We start from the raw sequence: 18,314 nt of genomic DNA, 5'->3' as shown, positions 1-18,314 counted from the left end.
TTCACTTTAAAATTTCAAAGCAATTGTGCAGTATTTTTATCGGGTTAAAAGAAGCTTCTTATCTGCCTTTAGATGTACAGTTCAACTTCTCTTTCAAAAATAAGCTTTTAAATTTGTCCCAAAGTTATTTTTTTGTTAAAATAAAAAAATAATTTATACGATTCCAAACTGAAAATATAAATGGGCCTATTCTCTTTGCCTTGAAAAAAACAACAGTTTCAAAGCGTAGCTTATCCACCTTGCAGATGATACACAGCACAATTTAAATGTTCCCTACAATATAAAAGTATTTTCTCTCCTAAAACCTGATGTACTCAGGAAATGAAAAAGATTCCTTATATTCCCCTAATTCAGTTAGAGTACAAAAATTAATGTGTGGCTGTAAATTTTGTGATCCTTTTCAAGTTCAAATAGGAAAAATAATAATTTAAGTTCTAGAGTCAATATCCCCAAACAAGGAAAAATTGACTAGACCCACATTAAAAACTCAAAACATATTCTGTTTGTAAATTGTCTTTTAAAAATCTTCAAAACACTAGTAGGTCACTGTGCCCACTTTCAAAACTGAGATTCAGCATACAAGTCCCTTTACAGGATAAAGAGAAAATTCAAAATAATTAGGAATATTAGAACTCCAACAAAATCTGTCTCTTTATATTTTTAATATGTGTTCAAATAGAATGCTTAAATGCACAGATAATTGAATGATACTCAGAACTTGGTGTCAACGAGTGCCTGACACTTACTATGTTCTTCATTAAATGTTTCTTGACTCAGTAAATGAAATAATATGTTATTTTAAAACAGTTTTCTTATTCTACTAATGGAAAAGTTTTTTCTAATGGTAATTAATTTTATAGTATTGGAAAGTCATTCATATAACACACCTGAAAAGAGCATACTAACACAATTATGCAATACACAAATCCAATTTCTTCATTATTAAGGGGTCACGAGATTATATTTTACATTATAGACTGATGATTTGAATCATTCTAAATAACATTATTTTCATCAAATACTAAAGTTTAGTTATGGACAATGGCAGTGAATACAGTTTTAAAGTATAAAACCTGGTATTTAGTGACCATGTCTTCCAGCCCTTCAATCTTAGAGTCTTGCAGGACTGAATACGTCTTGAAGGTTGTAAAGATGTCCATTATCTTGGCAAGGCGTCGATGGAAAGTTTCAAATTTTCCAAAAATATATATTTCACTAAATTCAAATTGTTTTTCACTTGGTTTTTCTTTAAGCTTTTGTTTTGTCTTGTGAAAGCAGTGCTGGTATTCCTTAAAATCAAAAGCCAAGTATAAGCAAGTGAACATGGTGGGGAAAGATGGTGGAATGAGATGGACATGTAAGAAGACACGAATGGTGTGACCACTTTGTGTACAACCAGAGACATGAAAAATTGTGCTCTATATGTGTACTATGAATTGAAATGCATTCTGCTGTAGCTCAGTGGTAGAGCACCTATCCAACATGCACAAGACCCTGAGTTCCAGATCCAGACCATTAAATAAACAAACAAATAAATAAGAAAGAAAGAGAACACACAATAATAATTTTATTTTCTTAAGGGCAGGTGACAGCAAATTTAGGAAGAAAATGTCCACCTTTTCACAGTTTCATGTCTTTGTGTTTCTTTATCTGTCAGCCTGGAATATCATCTTTTCCCATCTTCCAATGTAGCAAGCTCTTAATTATTCATGGTGCAACTCAAAGGTATGGTTTCCTACCCTGGTCCCACCATTTTGGTAACAGCATGGATGTGCCTATCTCCCCATAGGTCTATAGAACGATGCTGAAGTAAAACTATATCATCTTCTTCATCCTGTAGCTCCAGAACCTAGCATAGTATCAGGACATAGTAGGATTCTAACAGCTCAGCTTTCTGGAAAGGTTTATTAGCACCCAATTTTCTTAACAGTAAAAAATTACTGTTCTTTAAGTCTATTGATGTGATGAATTACATTTATTGATTTCCATATGTTGAACCAAGCTTGATGCCTGGGATGAACCCCACTTGATTGTGGTGCACTATCTTTTTGATATGTTTTTGTATTTGATTTACCAGATTTTTATTGAGAATTTTTGTATCTGTGTTCATTAGAGATATTGGTCTTAAGTTATCTTTCTTTCATGTGTCTTTGGAAACTGTGGTATATCTACACAATGGAATATTACTCAGCATTAAAAGAGAATAAACATGGCATTTGCAGGTAAATGGATAGAGTTGGAGAACATTATGCTAAGTGAAGTAAGCCAATCCCCAAAAAAACAAATGCCAAATGTTTTCTCTGATATGAGGATGCTGATCTATAATGGGGATGGGGTGTGGGGGGAGCATGGAAGGAATGGAGGAACTTTAGATAGGGCAAAGGGGAAGGAGGGGGAAGGGAGAAGATAGGGAGTAGGAAAGATAGTAGAATGAGATGGACATCATTACCCTAAGTACATGTAAGAAGACACGAATGGTGTGACCACTTTGTGTACAACCAGAGACATGAAAAATTGTGCTCTATTTGTGTACTATGAAATGAAATGCTGCTGTCATGTATAACAAATTAAGATAAGTAAATAATTTTTAAAAAATTACTGTTCTTTTAAGCAACCAATAGTATAAATGCTAAATAATTTAAGATAGTCTCAGCAAAAATAACAAAGATAATAAAACACCTAAAGATATTACTGAGCTAGCCATTACCTGTTTCAGTTTAATTGCTGATAATATTTTTTCCATAACAACATCCTGTGGCTGGTTCCAGATGGAAGTGGTTCCATTGTTGGTAATATAGGCTTTACATGCAGATATCATCTGATTTGTCACCTGGAATTTTCCAATAAAATAGCTGTGGACTACAAATCAAAGTAGAGGACCCTCAACTCTTCTACTCTCAGAACTCACAGTCTGTGAACTCTATCTTTAGATTTCTTTTCTCCCAGCACAATTATAATAAGCTCTGAACCTTTAATACTGTCAAAATCATCTGTGAAATCACAGAGTTGGAAGCACAGCAGAAAGTCAACAATTGCAGCATCTTGTTCATGCAAGACGAAGGTCTTAACCAACCAAAGGATTCACCTCCCTGTCTTACCATCTGACAAGTCTCCCTGATCTCCCTAGGTGGCCTGCTGTAGCATCTACCTCACAGTTTACAAGCACTTTGATATTTCATGCCACCATGACCTATAGTAAAAATGTCAAAAGGAGATCGCAGAAAGGCCAGGAAAGCTAGCCTATGAAACACTAACATATTATTCATCTCTCCAAACTTTAAAAAAAAAAAAGCCTTCAGAATTTTCTTGATTTTTTTTCCTAAATAAAACAAAAGAAAAATTAAATGACTGCTATGTATGCACAGGATAATATGATACCCAGGGTTTGCAGGGTAGGAGTGAAATTGTAGGCAAAACAAGATCAGATGTGTAATGATAATTGCTGAATTGGGGTGAGATGTGGATGGGGGTTCAGTATACAAACCTCTACGCTTCTGTACTACTTTAAAAGTTCCATAACAAAAGATTTTTGATAATTTGACAAACAGTAGTTTTGCAATTTTACCCTAAATCAAGTCTTACAAATAATATGTATGAAATCTAGATTAATAATTCAATCAGATTTTGAGTCTCATTTATCTACAGAATATCATCCCTGGCCCCAACACTCAGTTTTAAAGTATGAAGAAACAGGGGAGGATCCTGCAGGCATCCCTGCTCTCCGCCCGGACTGCCCACACCAGAGCAGAGGGAAAATCCCCTTAGGGAGCCCTAAAGGCTGACCGTTTCTGTTCCCAGGAAGAATTATGCCTTGTGCTACTAGGGGATTTGGAACACAGCCTTCAAGAGTCAAAAATCTTTCTGTTTTAATGCAACATTTGAAATGTTTGCCTTGATATTGAAATAGACATTTACTTCTTAGAGACTTTCAAAGAGGGAAATAGCAACAGAGCTTATCATAAACGCTTGTGAGCTAGGACATAAGGTCTAAACATCATTATGTTTTTTTGACAGAATCATTATAATTGCTTTGTAGATTACTGGAACATTGAAAGTGGCTTTTATTACCATGATTACTGTTCTAATAACACCAAGTGAGCAACTGTGGCATAAAATGAATGTGGGACCGTGGTGTAAAGAATAGGAAATGGGAGATAGCCAGTTAACTGTAGCTTTTCTTAGTTATAATTTGCCCCATAGGAATAAAGAATGGGCTAGCTAACAAAGGGAAAGAAATTCCAAAAAGAGCTTTTTTTGTTGTTGTTTTATTATATAAATAACAAACTATCACAATTATTATTTTGGAAAATAATTCTTTATTTGCTATACTTTACCTCTCACAAATTTAATTCTATTTCTATCAATAGACTAAACCTTTTTTAAATTGTAAGACACATAGACATTAGATTGGACTAATTTGGTGATTTGTAATTTTCAAAAATGACCACTGGCAAAGAAATATGTGACTAGGCACTCTGCACCATGCACTTACCTTTATGAACAGAGATGTGATCTTCTCAGAGGTGTTATAGTAGTGAGAGATGCTGTAGATCATTTTAATTGCATTTATAAGTGTAGGAATAGCATCAATCATAGATATCTGGAAGATAGCACCAAAGTTTTCGGGGAAACAAGGTCAAATTCATCCAGATGCTAATTGTATAATCATTTCATCTTCATTAGAATAAAATTTGAGAGTTTTATTTAAATTTTAAATGCTACCTAATGTTTTCTATAAATATAGAATATTTAACAATAATTTTTTATTATTTTAGTCATTTATAGTCAATCAAATTTTATTTCAATGCAAGCAACATTAAAGAGGTTATATTACCAGTTGATTTTATAATAAATAAAATTAGGCACTTCCTAAAGCAAAAGATTGTCTTAAAAACCCAGCAAGTGACCATTCCCACAGTTCTTCAAGGTGTAATCCAGAATCAACTGAAATATTTAATAGAAAATAAACACCAGGGAATGAGATTGATCAAATTATGTTATGTGGGTATACAAATATGTCATAATAATTCCCACCATCATGTATGATTATCATGTAGCAATAAAAGCAAATTTTAAAAAATAAAATGTGTAGTATATGCTTTCCAAATGTAACATTTCATAATTTATCTTCCATAGTAGGCGTAGAAGGTAGGTATGTCGATAGGTACAGATGATAGATGAGACGGACATAGAAATGGATAGGGACAGGGAGTGATACACCATTTTCTTGAGAATAAAAGAGCAGAACTTTTTCAACATATTAGAGTATCTAAATCCAACACGCAGCACTCTGATCAGCTAGTGCAGACAGGGTCATCGGTGGACTAAAGGAGTAGAAATCCATAACTCACGGGATCACTGTTGTACAAAGGGTCACAACATTTCTCAAGTGTATACAAATATTTGACATTGTCCTTTGCTTCATTAGCTGCATCAGTGATTCGAATATCCGTCTCCCGCCAAGCCTAAGCACAATACAGGAAAGCAATCTTAATACAATTACTAACAGAGCAACTTCCAACATAAGAGCTACTAAGTGTCACCACAAATCCCTTGGGTCATACTTGCCATTTGTTCTGTGCAGCCTGCATGAAACTGAATCCCGGAGGTGAGGGACATTGCTATGTTGAAGAACAACTTAAAATTTCTGACTAAATGTCAAAAGGCTTCTCTTCCAGGCCCTCTCTTATAAAATCTATTCTCTAGCTAGCATAGAGCCCCAATAGGACAGGATCTCCCTTTAAACTCACAGCCCCCCGCCTCCACTGGCAACTGGACCCACTTCATACCTCACCCCTTGTCTTCTGTCTTCTCTCTATTCTAACCTGAGCCCCTTTTCCCTGTATCCCTATGCCTTTGTCCATCAATTAATGTAGCAATTATTTATTAGCTGACAACCTTATGCCAGGACTATGCTCTTGGTGATGAACTTCAAAATGAAAAGGTATCTAAAAGGGGTAGGAGGAAATGATTTAGCGTGAATCAATACATTTAGTTGACTTCACGAAGGTCCTACTGATAGTATTCAGAAATACTGAACCATATCGCAAGGTTCGTCTCTCATATTTCTTTAATGATACAAGATAAATATAAAGCACATTTATTGAAACAAATGATTATTCAAATTATGCACATGGATTAAAACATCTATGCAACTAGCAACTAACAGGGGTTATGGCACCCAGGCCCAGTGAGTTAGGAAGTGTCCACCATTTTCCCTAGGAACCCCAACTCCTTATATTCATGCTCTGTGTCATCCCTTCCCCTTGATCATGGACTAAATCTAGTGATGGGCGGGGGTTGGGGGGGTACCAGGGATTGAACTCAGGGGCACTCGGCCACTGAGCCACATCCCCAGCCCTATTTTGCATTTTATTTAGAGACAGGGTCTCACTGAGTTGCATAGTGCCTTGCCTTGGCTGAGGCTGGCTTTGAACTCATGATCCTCCTGTCTCAGCCTCCCAAGTGATGGGCTTCTAATAAATAGAAAATGACAAAAGCAACAACATGTCACTCCCAAGGTTGGTTTACAAAGACTATGGCTTCTACTGGACTTCCCTTGCTCCCTGAAAGAGCAGCCAAAAGCCACACTGTCACTGCCCTGTGGGGCGGGGGTGCAGGAGGTCTGTGTGGTAAAGAACTGAAGGAAGCCTGCAGCCAATGGCCAGCAAGGTGCCGAATCCTCAGCCACCACAGGAACCATCAACCACCACAGGAGCCACCTCAGCAGCAGATCCTCGTGCCTCAAGCCCTCAAGTGAACCAACATCCCAGCTGCAACCACATGGGAGATCCTGAGACAGAGGCACCCACTATACTGCACCCAGACCCCAACCCACAGATGGTGAGATAAAAATATTTGCTGTTTTGGGTTGCCTAAATATGGGTAATATGTTTTGCATTATAAAACTAATATATCAGGACTAAACATAGATAAGGTGAGGTTTTATTATCACTACTCTGTAAGGTCTAAATTCATTTTATCTGTATGTGTGTAATTATATTATTGTTCTATCTTAATTACATGCAATGCCCTCTTACAATACATACAAGTACCCCCAACAAATCTTTTTTTAATTCAACAGTTATTTTCACAGCATCCAAAATTCTATAAAAAAAAAACTATGATTCAAACTTAAAAGGTTTTCCTAAATACAAAATAGCACTTTTCTGTTTCTTATCACTTTGATATTATGCATAGTGGATTTTCATTCTCATTTCATAAGACACAAAGGAATGGCTGACAACCTTCAGGAGTTTGGACTTGGCTGCAGCAAGCACCGCCAACATGGCCCTCACATCCGGGCCTTTCAGTTGATCCAAAAGGTAGTTAAATTTAGAGAGTCTCTTTTTCCAGTGCTCCAACTCTGCTCGGGGCCCCACGTCATCTGCTTCCTTGCGCAGCTGATTGTTTTCAGCAAGGACCTGTAAATGCAAAAAAAAAAAAAAAAATCATGAGCCACTGAATGGGGCTGGAGGGGTGGAAATGATACATAAGCTAAAGAAAGTTAAAGAGGTTACACGATCTGAATCATGACACATTTTCATTCATTTACTTGCTTCTGATGATGGTCTCTCACTAATTTAACATGTATCTTTATCAAAACTGCAACAAAGCAGGGTGTGGTGGCATAGCCTGCAATCCCAGAGATTCAGGAGGCTGAGGCAGGAAGATCACAAGTTCAAGGTCAGCCTCAGCAATTAAGTAAGACCCTAAGCAAATTAGCGAGACCCTGTCTCAAAATAAAAAATAAAAATGGCTGAGGACACGGCTCAGTAGTAAAGTGGCCCTGGGTTCAACCCTGGTACCAAAAAAAAAAAAAAAAAAAAAAGGCAACAAAAATTAAGCTGATTTGTTCTAACTGAAAACTACTTGTTTAACAAGGACTGATTGAGCTTCTAGGTGACCCTGGATTCAGAAAATTTCTCTGCCTGCTCATTTACTATATAATCTTGAAGTAATAAAACCTTGGGAGAGTCATGCCTTGAGCAGGTGAATTTTAATTATGTAGGTAATATCCACCTTCATTTAGGACTTTTCCCCAAATATTTTTTGTAGTGAAGTCTAAAGCTTTTTGAAGGACATTTGAAGAACACAATGAAGTAAAAATTTGTTCTTCTACAGAGGTTCTCTCCAAAGAAATTGGTGAAGTGCATATTTCTAGTTACTGAAGTACAGAGTCATATAGTTTTGCCGCTTAGAGGTCTCACTCTTCTTAACTGGTGACCATAAAGGAGAGGCACACTGGTCCTCTCACCTCCTTAAGGACAGGTTAAGATACAGTGGCAAAGGGGAATGTTATGATAGACCCTATTCCGAAGGCAATTCAGTAATGTGACATCTGAAACTGGGAATTACCTGTTCCATCTGCTTGATCCATACTTTCACACAACCTTCTACTTTTTCCAAAGTCTCAGGGTTACTAGCTACAGTCAGGTAGTCTATAGGCTCCTTCAGGGATTTCAGTTCAAATATGTCACACTTTTGAAGGCTCACCTAATTAAAATGAAGATTAAATAACAAGATGATGCTTTTAAATACACACATAAACATGCACACGATGTTCTTGATCACCCCCAAGCCTAGATCTCAAGGGAGTCCTGTTCTATACACTCTCCTGCTCCCTCAGTGAAAGATCCCTAAAAGCATGGTGTTCAATATACGATGCCCAGTCTTCCCTACAAATCAAGAACTATGAAAGATGATTGAGCATGGGGTCAAATGTTAGCTCCGAAATTTAAAAGATGAGCCCAGATAGAAGGGGAAAGGGAGGGAGCAAGAGAGGGAGGTCACACATCACAAAAGTTGGGAATTAATAAGGAACTTGAAAATTATCACCTAGTTATAAAACAAAGGGAATGATTTAGACAGATTGAAGGAAATTAAATACAGGAGGAGGTGGAGGATAGTAGTCCCTAATTTATTACTTACTCCTTTTTGGAACTAATGAGAGAAAAGGATTCCCATGCCCTTCTAGGTAGCAAGTTCATGGGCAAACTTGGATTCAATTTAGAGGGCTGGGAGGTGGATTTTGGATTCACAAAGAAGTGTTTTTAAACACAAATAATATACCAAATCACCAAATGGGCCTCTCTGCTTGAAAGGGCATTTTCCTCTGGCAAATGTGTGCCTGATTACCTGTGTAAATCTCTGAATTCAGCCCTCAGACCCAGCTTTACCTACAGCAGGATCAGAAGCAGTAGGAAGGGCTGTGACTATTTGTCATCCTCAAACTCCATGAAGCTCAAGCCCCACCCCTGGAATGCCAGAGGCCCTAGGAAGGATGGAAGGGGAGGGTACCTGCAGGGGAAGGTAGTGTTCCAGCTACAGGGTCCTGCCACAGGGAACACAGCCACTGCTCATCCTCCCCAAGGTTTCTGGTCTCCTTCACCAGGCTTTGTAAAAAGCCCTGAGCCCTGACTTCTGGTGGTCCCCAGTCCTGCCTCCCAAGCTCACCTCTGCTCAAATGCGATGCTTGTGCAGCCTTCCATACAAAGCCAAGCTCCACATCTGCCCTGTCCTCATGAGTTGGACTCAGAGGAGTGACTTTGTCACCCCAGAAGTGGCCTTGTCACTTGGGGTTCTTCACATTGCTACAGTCTGACAGAGCTCTGGCAAACTCACCTAGGTCACCCCCGCCCACATGCCACCCTGGTGCACCTCTGCTAGCACCGCCCAGCCTGGAAGGCCTTCCAGCACTTCTCCATGGTCCCACACACCTTCAGCAGCCAGCCCAAGGCCCAGCTGCCACTGCTTCCCAGAGAGAATGCTTCATCCCCTATGGGAATCTATCCCACCTTTTAATACCTTTATTATAGTATGAAGTGAAAGCATTGCTTTGAGGAGTGCAAGGCCAACAATTTCATTTGATCCAACCTGCATTTGAGTGACCTATAACCTAGTTCATGGCAAATACAATTCAGATGTTAACTGATTCATCCACCCCCGTCTGGATAAAATCTGCTCAACTCCCCAATCCCACATCCCTCAATAAGCACATCTCCTCCAAATATTCCAATAGGATTGGTGTTCCCTGGAGAGGAAAGAGTGCCACTGCATTGCCACCAGTACCATAGCAGCATCTCTCCTCCTGAGGGTATCTGATCTGGGCTCTGTTGTTTTCCAGTGTTCCCTCACCTCTTCTCTCTCCCACTGACACCTGCCTCAGACACACAAAAATGTACATCTGCTAACTTCTGCCCCCAAATAATCTCCAACAGAAAAGTGCTGAGCCTCCATATTTGCTAAACTGGTCCTTAGAGACCGTTTTAGTCACTAGCTAAGCAACAGGACCCAACCCACTCCCTGCAGACGAAACAATTCCTCTTTCCTCCTTCCACCACTGTCCCACCTGCCACCACGCACTGAGTGTCCCACCACACACACACACACACACACACACACACACACACACACACACACCTGGCTCCAGATTCCTTTAATTCAAGGATGCACATCAATGCTACAAGTATTTCATGCTCTTGTCTTCACTGTCAAACATCTGAAATGACTGAGTAAAAACCTACATCACTGCCAGCCTTTTCATGGAGCACCCAAATGCCTTAATTATTATTATGCACACATAAATACTTAAATCTAGTCACCATGGCATCTTGGGGGCACCATAAAATCGCCTACTAATTTTTGCAAGATTTTCAGCATGGTGGAATGCAGATCATGGAAGAGAAGTGTCACCCACGCATAGATTGTGTAGTTGGCCACCTGATCACTTTTAAAAGGACAACTTACTAGTTCTTACCTTCTCCTTCAAACTCTCCTGCGCACCAGACAAAACATTGACAAAGCCTTCCAGAGAGCTCAGGAACTCCTGGCGAAGGCTGGCTGCGTCCTGAAGACCCTCGAGCTCACCCCAGCCATAGCTTGAAGCTCTGAGGGCAGGAATGAAGATGTCGGAGAGCAAACGTCTCACGCTGTTTAGCAGCCCCCCATCTGCGGTGTCCAGCATGTTAAAGCTCACCTCCTGGAAAGCAGTCAGGAGATGCTTTATTGTAAAAGTTATCCTCAACTGCTACATAGCCACCGGGTCACTTCTAAAAGTTGCTAATTAATCAAAATCTAGTGATTAATAGATTAATAGATTAACCAGTGAGTTATTACTTTGATATCCTGGTTAATAAATAAGCTATCTCCCATTATAACTTGCAGTTATCACAATAAAAGCATGAAATAGAGCACCAGATGTTTGCCAATTTATTTGCTCCAAGAAGATAATGCACCCATTAGGTGACAAGGGACACCTGTTTGGATGCACTTTGTTTCACAAAAAAAAAAAAAAAAAAAAAAAACACCATAAATATTGCTACTTATCCACTTAGAGAAATCTTATTTTCAATGTCTGCAACTTGTCATTAAGTAAATTATGTATGGGAAATACTTATTAATACCTCACTGTATACACAGATATAATGTTATATCAATTTTTCTTAATAAAAGCCTGCTTAGTCAAAACATTTAAAGGAAATGTCTTCTTGATTGCTTGCTTTAAATGATTAAAAAGTACTTCCTTGAAAGTAGTTTTAGATACTGCAGTGAACACAGTGCTTTTCTCCACAAGGAAATACACTTTTGCACAGCTCAGGGGGTTTTTGGAGATTAGGTGTAAACAGTTGCCCCTCACCCGGTGGATGTTCTCAGGAGTGATGGCTCTGGATGGGTCGGGCCTGATGAAGAACACACACACTCCTGTAAGGGCCACATCTTTTCCCTCAGTCACGAACACCTTAGGTTTTTTAATCTTTCCAGAAACAAGATTGACTTCTCCTGGAGAGCCAAGTTGTCCTGCAAATGCAAGAGAGCTTTAATGTCACAAATTCCATTTACAGTCTACATAGATACTTAAGGATGAAGGTTCCTTGTTAAAATATTGCCCTTGCTGACTTGCCCATGTTCTCTATGACTTGGCCGGAATCTAGCCTAAGCCCGGAAAAGGTCTATAAAGATCTCTTGATTTCAGATCCTAGATTCATTTCTAAATCATTGCTTCAAGGGCAGTAAGAAAGGTGACGGAGCAGAGAGCATCTACTGACATGTCACTGACCTCCACCAGGTTCCTGTCTACATTGTTAAAACTCTCAACCTGTGGGCATCGGTGACCTGCCCAGGCTGCACAGCCAACAGGTGGAAGAGCCAAAGTCAAACACCAGGAGTCGCCTCTCCAGGCTGCCCTTCCAGGCCATAGTCAACACAATTAGCTGGTCCTCCAGGACACTGCAAGGGTCACTTACAAAACATGCGATCTTGGAAAAGGTACTTATTCTTTCTTTGCCTCTATTTTCTCATCTGAAAAATGGGAATAATGATTCTAAAATGAAGCATCTGGAATTGTGAGAATTACATGAGCTAATCCATGTAAACCCTATTTTAGGAAAACAGAAAAATATTCATTCAGTAAGTGTTACTATTGTCAGGATTTTAAATTTTATTTTTGGTTGTTCAAGCACTTAGCTCATGGGGTGCGTCATTTAAGTACACAGAATGTACTGTGAGCTGTTCTACTGTGTTCTTAAAGGCTCAAGAAAGTTTTAGATCTCCAAATGTCCTGGGGACTCAGCCAAGACTACTAGGTGGGAGGACAGTGCTAAAGGAGGAATTGGGGGAGGGTGAAATGGAGGTTGAGTCCTGAGCCCCGGGATTAGACCTGCTGGAGCAGTGCTGTCTGGGAGTTCCTCCTCCTCATGGTGTGACACTAGAGAAGTCTGACCAGGACTTTGAGAAAGAACTCCCTAAAGGAAAGCAGAAGAGCTCTCCTTCTTTTAAAATGATGTCCCCCTTCTAATGAATACCCCCAGAATCTCACAGGTAATGTGATGCTAAACAAAAAGTTTCCACCAAGGCACCAAGCTACGACAGGTCATAGAAAACAGTGTCTCATGGCACACACACACAAAAAAAACTGCATAAATTTCGGTACCCATTAGACTCCTCCACCCCCTATCAGAATCCAAAATGGTCAAGAGGAGCTAGGTTGAAGAGGATTTCGAGGACCACTGTGCTATGCAAAGGGCAGAGGTCTGGAGTGCTTCTGCTATTCCCCAGGTCAACAACAAGGAGCTACTGATCCCAGTTGCCCCAGAATTGAGAGGTTTCCTAGGATGCTGAACTCACAGTACTAAAGCCAGGAAGGTGAGGTAGGACAGATGCCACTCTTGAAATATGGGATCTTCAACTCAACCATCTAACGAGCCTGGTTTATACCTCCTGGAGTTTGAGAATGAAATGGATTGTCTGTGACGCTTGCCCAGGAAATCTAAATACAGCATGCAACAAGGCCCCAAGAGTCAGGGCTGGACTGAGAACTGAAAACATGTCCACAGGTGGTAGGAACAAAGGGCACTAAGTGTGAGGATATTCAATCAATCAACAAATATGTGAAAAATGTTCTTCATCTCTAGCAATTAGAGAAATGCAAATCAAAACTACTCTAAGATACCATTTCACTCCAGTCAGAATGGCAGCTATTATGAAGACAAACAACAATAAGTGTTGGCAAGGATATGGGGACAAAGGTACACTCATACATTGCTGGTGGGACTGCAAATTGGTGCAGCCAATATGGAAAGCAGTATGGAGATTCCTTGGAAAACGTAGAATGGAACCACCATTTGACCCAGCTATCCCTCTTCTCACTCTATACCCAAAGGACTTAAAAACAGCATACTACAGGGACACAGCCACATCAATGTTTATAGCAGCACAATTCACAATAGCTAAACTGTGGAACCACTGAGTGGAACCATGTGGATGGCCTGGAGCCACCTTAGATGATGCTTCAGAGGGGTGTTGGAAGGATAATTGGAGAGAGCAAGCTGGGGTTGCATATGCTACCACAATACAGAGGCAGGCAGCAGGAGCTGTGCTGAGGACCACACACCACCAGTGGACATGCAGCTAATGTCCTCAGAGGATAACCACCATGGGGCCACAAGAATCCAGGGAGTACAAGGTCAGCCACTTACAAAGGTGTTAGTCCAGCAAAAAGCTCCCTCTCATCTCTGCCCTGCCTCAGCCTGGCACAGTCAAACACAGTGGCTAACCCAATATGGCAAGGGGTAGAAGAGTCAACCAAGGAAGCAAAGGAAGACCACATGATTCTCTCCCACTGTGAACATCAACTTCAGAGGTCCTGCTGGGGGCTGGCGGGGCCGGGGATGAGCAAGGGCAAGAAAGGGAGATGATTTAAATTCTGATCAAATAATTCTAATCAGCTGGACAATTCTATTTTTGAATTAAGAGTTTGCAAGTTGAAATATCAATAGGCAATATTCCTACTTAAAAATGTCTGGGAAAAGTCATGAGGTTGCCTGAATCTTAACCCAAATTCAGAAACAAACAGTAGAAAGGTTTAAAGGGAAATTGAGAAGCTGTGAAAATAAGATTGAATTTATGTTTACATCCTACGAACCCTTCTCCTTTCATGTATAATTTACCAGAAGACCAGCTTTACCCTGTGCACAGTTCATGTGTGAACTTCATCCATTTGAACTCAGGCTTTGCAATCAAAACTTCTATCTTTCACTCAAAATATAATGAACCATCTGAGCACAAAATATCAAACTGATAACTGGAGAAATGCCAATCACTTAGAATTTGCATGCATAATTTCTTTAATTGTTAAACAAGGAAGCATATTCATGTTATATGTCAAGAATAATAACTATTTTTCCCTTTTTTTTGAAAGTGGCATAAAGGATGCATATAATACTTTAACATAATCATAATTTACTTATTTATGTCCTTAGTTTGGCCTTAAAATAGAATTAAAAGTATAATGGGGGATACCAGTTGAAGCCACCCAAGAATCTGCACATTTTTCTTAAGTGAAAATGCCTAAAAATTTGTCTTTCAGTATTGCACATTTAAATCAGAATCAGCAGAAAATAAACACAATGTGATATTTAGCTAAAAAAAAATTCATGTTATACTTACTGGCAATAATTTCTATGTTAATAAGAGAAACAGATGCCAATTAGAAGTTCTAGAACATAAGTACATAGAATGATTTGACATATAAGAACAGGAAGTCTCAAAACAAAATCGATTTTATTATTCCCCTCTGGCCAGCACAAGCGTAGAGAAGGAAGAGAAAGCAGGAGTCCCAGCCCTGGGCTAAACACTGCTTTCTCCATCCCCAGCCCTGGAGGTGAACACATCTCCTTGGCAAGGCCACCCACTCCTTGCACAATGTGGTTCCCACATACCCCCACCCCAGGATGCCCGACTCGTTCTCCCAGAGGTTTTTGTCTTCCTGTCAACTTCAGATAAATACAATGACATTTCTGGGTTATGTCACATCAAATTTTAATACCTGTTTCTGCTACCTCCACGTCCTGATAGTAAAACATGAGGTGACGGAGACCTCCAACAGCAAAAAGTTGATCAACTCTTTCAATCTGGGGGAAAGAAAAGGCAAGGTAACGAATTTGTTCTACATAAGAAACTGCATTTAAATCAGAATTGATGGCATAAAAGAGCAAAATTTGTATCACCTTTCTTATTCAAATCGAACTGTATCCAGGGCAGTCCATGTAGAAGGGATATTCCTTCCAACACAAAAACTACAAAACAATACACCCCTTATCATAGAAAAAAAGTCACTTCAAAGAAGTAACTTAATTAGTCATGGAAATAGTTGCTGTGAATGCACATCTGACCAGGGCTTGTCCCTCTGTTTTTGCTCATTTCCTAAAGTGTGGAGCCATTGAAGGTGGATATGAATACAGATGAGTATTTCATTTTCAGTCAGTTGTAAGAAAGAGACAACAAACCTTTCCAAAGCCAGCTACCAGACTAGAGCTAATCAAGGTTGACCGGGGACTGCAGGGGGAGGAGTGACTAGGGACCACCCCTGCAGCAGCAGCCTGGCTTTAATCCCATCCACCAGGCTGGCTGTGTGTCTGGTTGACACCTGCCCTGCCACCAATAGAAGCACTTCTTATAAAGAGTCCACAGCCCAGTTTAGAACTTATATGAGAAGAAAAAGGACAAAGTCTGCACATCTATTGAGATGGCCACTATCAAAAAATTCCAAGTGTCAGCAAGGATGTAGAGAAATCAGAACTCTCTTGCACTATTGATGGGAATGTGAAATGCTGAGACCACTATGGAAAACAAGGTGGCACTCGCCTGTAATCCCAGCAGCTCAGGAAGCTGAGACAGGAGGATTGTAAGTTTAAAGCCAGTATCAGCAAAAGCAAGGCACTAAGCAACTGAGTAAGACCAAGTCTCTAAGTTAAATGCAAAATAGTGGGGTGGGGGGGATGTGGCTCAGTGGTCAAGTGCTCCTGAGTTCAATCCCCGGTGCTCCCCACCTTGAAAAATAAAAAAGGTAAACATGGAATCACCACATGACCCAGCAATTCCAACTCTGGATTTATATCCAGAGAATCAAAAGCAGGACCTCAAAGACATTTGTACACGGGTGTTCAGAGCAACTTTACTCACAATAGCTTCCACAAAAGGTCAAAGCCACAGATGAAAGGGGAAACCAAAGGTGGCATGTGTTTACAAGGGAATATTCCTCAGCCCTAACAAGTAGGGAAATGCTGGCCCCTGCCGGGACATGGCTGAATGGTGAAACATCACGCTAAGTGAAATAAACAATCACAAAAGGACAAGCACTGTGCAATTCTACCATATGAGACACCTAGAGTAGTGACATGTGTAGATGGGGGTAAAATGGTGATTGCCAGGGACTGGAGATAAGGAAGAATGGGAAGCGATTGTTCACTGGGCATAGAGTGTTCTGCTTCGTAAGATTAATGTTCTGAAGATTGATTGCATAACACTGTGACTATACTTCATGGTGCCCACTTAAGATAGGCAAGACGGTAAATTGCATGTGTATTTTACCATAAAGTAATATTTTTAAAGGATAAAATATAGCCTGGATTTTAAGTATGGAAATAAGTTGCCTTCAGTTTCCATCATGCTACAGATAAAACGGTAACAATGAGGAAAAGTAAGTTGCCCTATTTTGTCATTGCTATTGTAACATTTCCTAGACTGAGGATGTTGTAGGAATGAGCAGCACGGACTCCCTGGGACCCATTCCAAGCCGGGAACATAGTGAAGGCAATGCTTCCAACATAGCCAGGTCAACACTCCTGCACTTAACCTTCCCTTCCTGTCCTCCTTCCCTCCCTTCTGTCTGTCTGTCTGTCGGTCTTCCTGTCTCTTTCTATGTCTGATTAGTTTTGTTTTATAGTTCAGGAATCATAGGATGATTGTGTGCCTTCCTTACTTCCTAGGGGACTCTGTCTTGCCATACTTCTGGACTTCCCCATCAAGGTCAAGTTACTGAGCAAATCCCACCCCAGGTTTGAAGGAAACTTGTAGTGGAAAATGGAAGCCAAGGTTAAGAATCTAAAACAAAAAACAAAAACTTTAGCTGCCAAACCAAAGCCCAAATCAGGAAACCATGGCACAATTCACTTGTGCCACTATAAATGCAAAATAAATAACCAAAAAAAAAAAAAATCCCAACCGGGAGCAGTGGGGAGATTTGGCTCCCTAACCTTGGGTTCCAAAATGGCACCAGAGCCCAACTTCACTGGATGTAGAGAGACACAGGCATTGCTGTCAGATCGTGGAACTCAGATGATCACCATGAGTCCCCTACACAGTAGAGAGCCAGAGACCCCTACTCCTGCTGCCACTACCAGGAGAGAGTCAGAGTGGAGCCCTGCTACCTCAAAACAGGCACTGCCCTCCAAGGTACACCTTGGGATCCCACCATGGGACAGTGCCACACACCCTCTATGTCCTCCACAACCAAGTCAGTAAGAACTCAAACACACTGCACCTGATTGCCCTCAAGAATGGCATCTTCCACTTCGCATTTGTTCAGGTCCAAGCAGGAAGCTACGATTGCAAATAAGTGGTCGTGTCTCCCATCCAAACGAGCCCGCTTGGCTTCTTTCTCTTCCTTCAGTCTTTGCTGAAAGAAAGGAATAGAAATGTTATATTGCAACTGCTGTTCTCAAATGGATTCATTTTGTGATAATTTCATACAATTGCTGTTTTTTCAAGTCTTAGGGATTCAGATAATAGACAACTTAATGATACCAGTTTTTATGTACTAGCTTCTGTTTTTAGAAATAACATTACTTCTCTTCAGAAAATAAGGTGTGCTCATTGTTTTGAAATCGCATAATATAGATAAGTAAAAAGAAGAAATAGAAATCATCTGCCATCCAGAAATTATTACTGTTAACATTTTGTTCTAAATCTTTACAGACTTATTTCCATGCACATATGAGCATTTAATAAATACACAAAAGAGAGATCCCCATTTT

At 40.0% G+C, this 18,314-nt stretch overlaps 1 protein-coding gene across 1 annotated transcript in view; it reads right to left on the bottom strand.

The window, feature by feature from the left end:
* Positions 1-18,314, bottom strand: part of DNAH5 (dynein axonemal heavy chain 5) — a gene marked incomplete at its 5' end in the record, with an annotated part of 237,371 nt that overhangs the window by 199,865 nt on the left and 19,192 nt on the right. The window contains 10 exons of the mRNA XM_081288458.1: positions 1,074-1,289; positions 2,708-2,830; positions 4,493-4,600; positions 5,352-5,465; positions 7,248-7,424; positions 8,359-8,496; positions 10,760-10,981; positions 11,639-11,799; positions 15,326-15,410; positions 17,822-17,956. Coding sequence (XP_081144584.1) covers positions 1,074-1,289; positions 2,708-2,830; positions 4,493-4,600; positions 5,352-5,465; positions 7,248-7,424; positions 8,359-8,496; positions 10,760-10,981; positions 11,639-11,799; positions 15,326-15,410; positions 17,822-17,956 — 1,479 coding nt within the window. The remainder of the gene's footprint in view (positions 1-1,073; positions 1,290-2,707; positions 2,831-4,492; positions 4,601-5,351; positions 5,466-7,247; positions 7,425-8,358; positions 8,497-10,759; positions 10,982-11,638; positions 11,800-15,325; positions 15,411-17,821; positions 17,957-18,314) is intronic.

Source organism: Spermophilus citellus (genome assembly GCF_964194105.1).
Source record: "Spermophilus citellus genome assembly, chromosome: 1".
NCBI lineage: Eukaryota > Metazoa > Chordata > Mammalia > Rodentia > Sciuridae > Spermophilus > Spermophilus citellus.
This window is presented reverse-complemented; position numbering and strand designations above follow the sequence as displayed.